The 10,174-nt window shown below is 40.2% G+C and overlaps 1 protein-coding gene across 1 annotated transcript in view; it reads left to right on the top strand.

The window, feature by feature from the left end:
• Positions 1-10,174, top strand: part of ADAMTS18 (ADAM metallopeptidase with thrombospondin type 1 motif 18) — a 382,382-nt gene that overhangs the window by 62,467 nt on the left and 309,741 nt on the right. Inside the window, exons 4-5 of the mRNA XM_023528594.1 lie at positions 2,034-2,431; positions 4,596-4,696. Of these exons, the coding sequence (XP_023384362.1) occupies positions 2,323-2,431; positions 4,596-4,696 (210 nt within the window). The 5' untranslated portion in view covers positions 2,034-2,322. The remainder of the gene's footprint in view (positions 1-2,033; positions 2,432-4,595; positions 4,697-10,174) is intronic.

Here is a 10,174-nt window from a genome sequence, read left to right on the forward strand (position 1 = left end):
ATGGTATTTTGTTATAGAGCCCGAGCTAATACCTAGGAGCGAAAGTACTGGGAGTACTTGAAGAAGGGAGCAAATGAGTGAGTGATTAGTTTTTGCTTAGCAGTAATGAGAACAGCAACCAACCTGCAGAGCTCATGGAGCCAGAAGCTGGCCAAGATGCTGGAGAAATTATTTCAGCCCTTTGGGCTAAACTAGAACCAGGGCAACTTGATATTTTTACATGGTTTATGATTGTTATGTTGGTTTCCTTGTTGCTTACTCTTAAATACACAGAGAAATACCTAACTTTGTCAGCAAGTCTCCACTGTGCTAAAGGGAAGTCATGAAGAGTTTCCATCCATTCCCCCCATTTGCAAGACTCGGACTAAGGAATTGAGGGGTGATCCTGGATGGTGAGGTAGCAGAATCAGAGAGAAGGGGAGAAGAGAAAGGGAATAAAGTCTGCTTGGTCAACTTCCCTCCTTCTGTTCCTTAAATGAGTCAGTTATTGCTCAATACATGTGGTTTGTAAAGATGATCTGAAAATATTGGGATTGGACTCCATCCTGCCCATTTGATTCACTTTCACTGATTATCTAGTCTATGCAAGGCCCTGGGATAGATAACTCTGGGAAATATTAATATGAATTACATAGTGACTCTCACCTCAAGAAGCCTGAAAATGTTCGGGAGAGTTGTCATGTATATAAATAAGTACCATGATAATTCAAAGCAGGGACAGATTATTTCTGGAGGGAGGAATCTGGAATGGTTTTATGAAGGGGGATAAATTTAAGTCGGCCTTTGAATTATTGGTGGGATTCGGGTGACAGATATGAGAGCTGGAAGGAATCTCAGGCACAGAGAACATATCGTTATAGACAGAGCAGTGCGACTCTGTCATTGGTATTTGCAAGTATTGCCCGGGGAGCCTGTTAAAAGTCGTAACAGTAGAGATCCATTCAGAGAAATTCTGATTAACAAGGCCGAAGATGGCACTAAAGAATTGAATTTTAAGCTCACGTCAGTTGAATCTGGTGCAGAGAGTCTAAGAACCACCCTTGGAGGAATGCTAGACTAGAGGAGAGAAGGCGAACCCCAGAGGGAGGAATATTTGTTGAAGGGCATTAGTGAGGGATAAACTTAGAAATGGTAGGAACTGGGCACATAGAAAATCTTAAAAGCTCAGTGCTTTATTTTGCAACATAGCTACCACTTTTGAACCATCGCTACAAACTAGATCCTCAAAAGAACACTGTAAGAAAGTTATTTTAGTCCCATTTAAGGTGAAGGTACCTGACCTGTGATGAGGTTAAGGAACATATCGAGGTTTCCCTACATAGGAAATGGCGAAGCTGGGATTCGAAGCCAGGTGGTTTAGTAGGTAATGGGTAACAGGGGCCAATGTGATTAGAACTGAGATTTAGAGTGACAATTGGCTGCATAATGACAGAGAAGACACTGGTGATGGGAAACCTACTGAAACAGTGTAGACAAGAGTTAGGTAACAAGAGATCTGCCCAGTGGAAGAGGGGAGATGTTGCAAGAATCCCCAGAACTTTTTTGAGATCGAATCACACAGGGCTGAGACACTCCTCAGTCTCTCCTCATTTCAGCAAGATGGCGGAGGCTTTGCATAGCCACTTTTGCAAACCTTTTCTTTTTGGAATTCTGAGTACTTGAGTGCTGCCACCATCACTTGTGGTGTATTGATTCCCAAGTCTCTCTGGCAAAAAGAGGGGCAGTAAGTGATTAGGAACAAAGGTGTTGAAGTCAGACTTCCTAAATTCAAATCCTGACATACAGCTTGCTGCCTGAATGATCTTGGGTTAGTTTATTTAATGTCTTTGTGCCTCAGTTTTCTTATCTGTAAAATGGAGAGATTGTATCAGCATCTTCATAAAACCGATATGAGAATTAAATGAAATAACATATGGGAAAGGGTTAGAGCCACTTCTGTACAAGAATACTCATTAAATATTTGACTAATATTGCTACTATTTTTCATTATTTATTTACTCATTCATTCATTGATTCATTCATTCATTTTCTAGGCCTCGTGAAACTTCAGCATGTCTCCAGCTAACTTTACAAGCCACCAGCCTACTTGTTCACCACTGAGAGAAGTTCCTGTATCAGGTGTCTGTCTTCTGAGGAGCATGAAAATGGACAGTGATCAAGGAGAAATTCCTCTTCAGATCAGTTTTTTGCTTCTGTCACATCTAAGGAGTATGAAGTAGGCTGACAATTCAGTTCTAGAAGGAAACTGGAGTATTAAAGAAGCAACCTGTTGTTGCAGTCACGTCAAACTTGGCTCTTCCGGTGGCAGTGAGAAGCTTCAGCATGGGTAGGATTTCCTCCTCACAGAGTGAACAAGACCCTGCTAAAGAGAAGAGACTCTTTCTTCCTCTCAGTACTTCTCCCTGGCAATGTTTCTGTGGCTGTTATGGAGGTAATTTTTATAGATGATTCATATGATGACTATAGAATTTCATGACTAGAAGATTGTTATTTTATTTCTCCATAGTGAGCAATGTAGCACGTCTAAGTTCATAGATTTCTCTTTACATTAGCCTTTCATTTAGAGTTGGGGCTATTGACTACACGAATCATGGCATTCCCAAGAAGGCCAACATAAAGGAAATAAGCTGAATTCTTTAAAGAGTGGATTTGCAGGTTAAGAAAGGGGATTCTCTTTAGAGTTCTCAGAGAAAGCTAACTGCAAGATGGGAGCAAAAACATGAGACTGAGCCATATATTTAGAACTTGGGGAAGAATAACCCAGGTGGACGGAAGAATAAGTGCAAAAACTTATTCAGGACAGACTTGACACATTTGAGGACCCGTGAGGAGTTCTGTGTGCTTGTCTATTTTAAGCAAAGGGAAGGATGGTGTGAAGGCAGGCAGAGATCTCAGAAGCCAGAGTATATAAGGTTTTAAGGTCTATGATTTCAGTCTGTGTACAATGGAAGCTCTGGAATATTTTAAAGCAGGGTGTAAGATATTATGGCATATTTTTAAAAAATCATGCTGAGGTCTGGTAGAGAATAGGTCATAGAAGACAAAAGTAGATGCAGAGGGTCAGTTAGGAGGCTATCGCTGTCATGAAGTGAGATAGAGTAGATATTCAATTATGTAAAAATACTACATAATTCGTTTCCTTTTAGTGAGAAGAAAATTATGATTGTTCTGAATTTAGTAGTTGAAAATAAGTCATTACAACCACTAAAGAGGTACAGACTCTTGTTTGCATTTCTGGAAATGGTTTCAGAATTCTGAAGATAAGCCTACAGTGTCATTTTGTGCGAATGTGGAAGCCTCTTCACAGCTTGGTTTATGCAACCTCGTAGCACAACAGATCAGCTGTAGGGCATGTTGAAAAAGTGAAAAACCTAGTCTCTTAAAGAAAAGAACCTTCTGTCAGTAGAGGCCATTTCTTAAAAAAATAAGTAACTCCAAGGTATTGGAGTATCATTGAAGAGGACGTGGGGGCCTGGAGAAATGAAAGCAAGTCCATCAGTGTCATAGTTATTAGGACGAGCTACACCAGGTGCTGGGGGAAATGAGGACGCGGGACACAGTTCTTCAGGGCAGCTGGATCCATCTTGCGCTAGACTCAAAGAATGGACATGACCCACCCAAGGAGCCTACTCAGCACCAGACAGGGCCTAAGCTAATTTGGAAACTTCTGATACTCTTAGAATAATTGCAGGTCAATTTGGCCAAGTGCAAATTATTGCCAATAGTGAAGTCATTTTGCAGAATTTTTCTCACTTACCCAAATCCTACAGCTAAAGGAAATAAGTGAAATTTAAGTAGTATATTGGACTCCCAGAGTGAAACTCCTAAGGTAGAAAATGAACACCAACTTACAGAACCTTAGCCCTTTCAGAAATCCATGGAATTAATGAAATCCAGCTCTCTCTCCTCAGTTGACCCCTGTTTTCCCTTCTTTATTCCAGGTCCGGGGCTGAGAATCAGATTTTTAAAAGTGTGTCTGAGCCTGCTTTGGATTGCTTTATTCTTGTTGCCCGCAGGCAAAGAAACTATGATCAATGAATAGGAGTTATAGGGAAAAATATTTGAACTCAAAATTGAGAGGAATGTTTTAGTCATCATATCTGCCCAACAATGGAACAGACTGCTTTGTGAGACAATAATAATAATAACACGAGGTTAACATTTATTGAGCATATACTATGTGCCAGACAGTGGGCTAAGTGCTTTACTTGCATTATTTCATCCATAGCATGGCTCATTTTACAGAGGAAGAAACTAAGGCATAGAAGAGTTAAAGTCACATTCCTAAGGTCACACAATTATTCGACATCATTATCCCAGGATGGGGCAGGAGTTGGTAAACAGAAACTGCATATTTGAAAGAATGACTGAAGGAGTGAATTTGATTAAGTTCAAGAAATGTTTTTGAAAAGCTACTATGTGCCAGACATAGTGTTAGGCATTTTGGGGTAAACAAAAACCAATATGATCTAGATTATGGCTGGAAGATCTTTCCAGACTAATAGGAACAATTTAACAGATGCTTTGTAATTTATAAAATTAAACATTTACAAAGTTCCAAAAAACACGGTGGAAGCATTTGGTTGCATTTTCAGGTGGACGTGGATTTACAAAAGTCCTCCTGCATAAAGTGGCATTTCTACTGAACACCAGAGGATCACATGGATACAGCTTGGGGACCCAGGAGCATTTCAAGGTATGGATTTGCACTGTATTCACCAGGGTATGGGAGAATTTATTAGTGCTTTTCCTTGTAGGGAGTGATCTAAAAGTTCCAAAAATTATCTGCTAGCTAGAAATGAAGAGACTGGGTTAAAAAAAAAAAAAAGAGTGGAAGTCAGAAGCCAGTTAGCTGTCTAGAAAAGTGGATGCAAGATTCTAGACTGGGGTGACTTGAGGGGAAGGAGAGGGGCAAGCAGCTGGAAGAAAGTTTGCAGAGGTAGAATGAATTAGTTGGAAGTAGGGAGATTGACAAAGCTGACAGAGCTTATGGCTTTTCTTAGGTTTTTAAACTGATTGACTTGGAGGATGGCGATGTCATAAATTAGGGACAAGAGACATTTGGGGGTCCTGATGTGTGGGAGAACGAAAAAGGAATGGAAATTTGTTCATGGATTCACCATCTATATTGGCTCATGAAAAACACTTTTCTTTCTTTTCTGGTTTCCAACTGTGGTGGGTGAGGTCCCAGCGGTCTGTGTAGTCACCTGGCTGATGTTAACCACGAGTATCTGTCAGGTACTCCTGATTAACTCTGTGATGCTGGAGCACAGCCGTGACAAGACAGCTGCAAGGCTTACCCTCACAGAACTTATATTTCTGTGAAGAGACAGACAATACATGTATGATTATACAAGTAATTAGTAAATAACAATTGGGCAAGTGCTTTGAAGGAAGACTGTTAACCTGAACTAGGCTCAGGCCAGACTTCTGTGAGAAATGATGTTCAAGATGGTACCTGAATGGTAAGTAGGTTCATGCTGGCATACATATTTGAATTTGAATGCTCTGTTTTCTCGCAATTGTAGTAAAAAGGAAAAGATGCCAACACTTTAGGCTGTTTGGACCTGTAAACTCCAGCTTTCAATAAACTTCTTGATACAGGTATAAAAAGATCTTATTGACGGGAGGTGTTGACCACATACGTCTTGCCGATATCGGCTCTTCCTTCTGCCGACTTCACCAACTGCCTTGTCAGTTGGCCTTAGGTTGCCTGGGTTATTCTTAAATCGAATTCTGAAAAATGTGCTTCATTTTCTCCAAAGCAATGACTTGGGGGAGGCCAGAAATGATGCTGTGGTAAGGGAATGACATTGGAATGTAGGGCTGAGGGCTGAGGCTCTGGCTAGAGATCACTCAGCCTGCCCACAGATCTAAAAATGCACAGTTTGACTGTAATGCTGGAAAATATCTCCTAATGTTTTGGCTTCCGCCTACAGAAAAGGGAAAGTCAAAATCGCGGATGGCAGCAATATTATTAATTCAGGAATCTTAGCACTCCAGCACCGCTCATTTTGCCTTAATGATTAAAAAAAAATCATTTCACAGTGAATTTGACCCAGACGATGTGCAGGTTGTTGAGAAAAAGGAAGGAAAAAGAGAAAGAAGGGAGGAGGCAGAACTATAGATTGAAGACACATTGGAGACTATTCAGAAATGCCACTGCTCTTCCTGAGAGACAGGCTGAAGTGGACTTGAAGGCTTATCCTTCAGTGCCACTTCTGTCATTTTTCATTGCATGTTGCCTTGTTGATTTGATTGTTGGATCTCTTTTCCTAATATGTGGAAGCACATGCCAAGGTTGATCCAAGGAACTTGGAATTGGGCTGAGCTCTCCATCACTGTGATCCAAACATCTCAGCTGCCTTCAGTCTTCGTAGTGTAAAACTCACATTTTTGCCTGTATAGATAATTGGACCCCTATCGGAGTATTCAGTTTCATATAAACCCCAATAAAATACCAGCCACCTGGGAGAAAGGGCAGTGTTCATATTGAAGTCTTCTTTATTTTCTTTTATAGAGATAGGAGATAGAACTGCTGAGCTCATCAAGGTATCTTTTTCACTGCAAGTGCTTTTTACAGGTGACTTTTGTCTTCATTCAGAAACACTGCCTGAGTACCCACTGTGTACGTGGTAATGGGCTGGGTGTGGTGGGCAATACAAAGATGAGTAAACATATACAAAGATAAGTAGATATATATTTCTCTCAACACTGTGAGCTTCTTGAGGGCAGGAAGTAAGACAAATATAAATCACTGCACAACGAGGTTAAGACGTGGATATTATTATAACACCAGAAAGCTTTGGCAAGCACTGTGCTGTGTAAAGCCCTGAAGACCTCAGAATTGTGATCAGAGAAATGCAATGAAAACTCTCTAGGGTTTTGGGGAGTAAGAATTTACTTCTGGCTGGAGAAGTGGAGAAGGTTCCTTGAAGGTGGTGCTGTTGAGCTGGGTCTTAAAGAATGAAGAAGGTTTTTATAGGTAGAGATGGTAGCATGAATGATTTTAATTTGGGGAGATGACCTGAACAAAAATGGAGAGGCAAAGGGTAAGTTCTCAGCTTGGCCGGGGTGAACCTTTACGCAGAGCGGTGGATCGTTATAGGGATCACGTCCTCTGTTTTTTAAATCTTTTATTAAAATTTTACATAAATAACAACATATAAAATCACATGCACAGCTCAAAGAATTTTCATAAAGTGAATACACTCATGTAACCATCATCCAGATGATCAAGAAACTGAACACTATAAGCCTCTGCAGAAGCCCCCCTCACTCAACTTCCACTCACTGTCTCTGCACCACTCAAGGTTACCTTGCTCCTGACTTCTAACAGCAAAGATTTAGTTTTGCCTCTTTTGGATTATTATATAAGCGGAATTACACTAAGCATACATTTTATATTTCTGGCTTCCTTGCTCTGTGTCACACTGTCAGATTCATCCTGTTGTGTGCAGTTGCTGCCTGTTCATATTTATTGCGGTATCATATTCCGCTCTGTGACCATGCCTTTTGCATTTGGCCATACCAAATGTATTTATTCATTTAATTCTTGTTGGCATTTGAGTTGTTTTCACTTTGGGGAAATTATAAATATCCTTCTATGACCATTCCTGTATAATGTCTATTGATGAATACTGATTCATTTTTGTTAAGTATATATCTGGGAATGGAATTTGTTCATTGTAGGATTGAAAATCCCTTTTTAATAACAATAGCACCCATCCCATATGATTCTAATTATGCATTTAATATTCCTAGGTTAGGAAATATACAATGATAAATATCTACTGTGAATTCAATAACACTTCTGAATCAACTGGTATATTATTAGTCACAGAATTATCTTGATATGTGCATGATGTATTTTGTCTGCAGACAAGGTTTGATGTGCATAGGGATACACAGATCCCTTGCAATATCTCTGAGTCCTCCTATGCCTACCCCCATCTGGGAGCCACAGACTTAGGTGAATGGTGGAGTGTGAGGCCAAAGAACAAGTGTTGATTTAGTTCACTGACATTTCTGGTGCTCTAGGCCGAGCCTCTAGTCTGAAATCTAGTAGGATATTTTCTCGCTCTCTTTTCTTTTTCCCTGAGAAAGAACACATGTTCCCTATTTATAATATAACTAATACATTATTTGGAGGATGGTCTGGCTGAGTGGAATGATAATGACCTTTGGAGGGGAATCTTGAACTTACAACCTGCCACTTATTAGATGTATGAATAAGATAAGGGATGAATTGTCTATGAACCTCAATATACTCATCTGTAAAATGGAAATGAGAAGACTTACCTAGTACATGGATCATGAAAATCAGATAAGATAATGCATGTCAAATGCTTAACACTATGTCTTCTCACTGAATGAAAACTACAGACATTGTTTTCATAATCATTTCTATCATCTTTTCCTATCTGTGTGTCTTTTCCTTGGGGTTATGTCCTCTTCGTGGCATATAGTATAATGTCTGTCCCCCTCTCCCTTAGTTCTATAGCTAAAGGAAGACATTTTGATTGCTTAACCTCTATGTCCAGGCATCTTCCTTTGTTAGATATCTGTGCAAATATTTTGTGTCCATCATCCCTTTTCATCAGCCCTACTGGTGGCCAGAGCAAATCTGGTAGGTTCTTTTTAGCCGGCGAGCTTATAATTGATAACAACTTCATATGTTCCCCATCTTTCTAGACTTGCCATCTGTGTTTTAATCCAGAGAAAAGAGTTGAGTGGTGGACTTTTTGGTCCTGTGACAGGCTTCTGAGGGAGTCATTTTTGGTCAAAGGGGACATTTCCATCACCCTCTTAAAGCATTCTTCATAGGAGACTTCCAGTGTAATCTCCAGAGGGAGCTCTGCTGAAGGGTCATGAGCATTGTATGGCAGAATGTCTCTGCAGAGGGCTTGGCTGGAGGTATCAAAGAGGGAAATGTTAAGACGAGATAGTATTTTCCCGTGGCAGGAGCTCCACAGTGTGAGGTCAAGGAAGATGTAGAAAAACATCTTCAGAACTCTCTGCTCTTCAGAACTAAATCTGTTTTTAGAGCTAGGCAAGGAGAGAGTCAGATAGTCTGGTCATTTGTCTGGGATTGAGGTCAGGCCACAGGATAGGGAAAGTTTCTGGCACTGAGCGTGACAAGAACTGAGGATCAGAAGGCGGTTAGGAAGAAGTGACAAGTCACACCCTCACGGGGCACAAGAGCAGTACTCTCAGAATGTATTTCTAGTAACCGTGACTTTTGATGAAGAGCAGATCAGATGTAGTTGTATTTTGAAGCACACAACCCTGGACCCAGCCAGTTTTTCAAATCCTCAGAGCTGAGCAGATGGATTCTAACAACTTATTCATCTATTTGTAATGCTCGTCCTGACTATTGTCCAACTGGCCTTAGACATCATCAGTCTCCTCTGAGGTGAAAGGGAAGGGCTGCATTTTTTCTACTTTAGTAGATATCCTTTCCCTCCCAGTCTATAAGGCCAGGTTGCCCGAAGCCCCGATAGACTGACTGACACTCTGTCTCTCTCTCTCTCTCTCTCTCTCTGTCTCTCTCTCTCTCTCTCTCTGTCTGTCTCTCAAAGTGTAAGCTTCTCTCATGAGCTTTCAAGTTTAAATGTCCTCCCTCAGCATGCAGAATTGTGCACCATTCAAATAATACGAGAAAAGACAATGTAGTTTCTTCCATTGAAAGAATAATCAAAAAATGCTTATCTGCCAGCTTAATATCAACTTATGTTTAAAATACAGACACTAAAGTTCCCTTATAATTTCAAGTTTTGGAAATTAAATGGGAAAAGAAGTTGCTGAGAAAAATGTGTTAAATTTTATTGAGCCCAAATATCTGGAAAATAGTTTGAGCTCCTTGGCCAAACTTAGAGCTCTGGCTAGGTTTTCAACCTCTGCTATTGACAGCTAATTTCTTGAGCAAATTTATTCACTGTTTTTGAAAAAAAAAAAAAAATTGGCAGCCAGGAGCCACCTCAGATGTGCAGCCTGTTCAGAAATTTCTGAGTTCAACTTTCTTAAGCATTTCTGTTTCCTTTTCAAGGAACATTCTAGCAACATGACATATTATTTGTCTGTGACCTTTTACCAGAGGGCACAAAATGGAGAAGCCCTGCTTATTTTCTGAAGATAAGGCAAAATGTTTTATCTCTAACACAGCCTTATTTCT

This window comes from Pteropus vampyrus, unplaced genomic scaffold, assembly GCF_000151845.1.
Source record: "Pteropus vampyrus isolate Shadow unplaced genomic scaffold, Pvam_2.0 Scaffold29, whole genome shotgun sequence".
Lineage (NCBI taxonomy): Eukaryota > Metazoa > Chordata > Mammalia > Chiroptera > Pteropodidae > Pteropus > Pteropus vampyrus.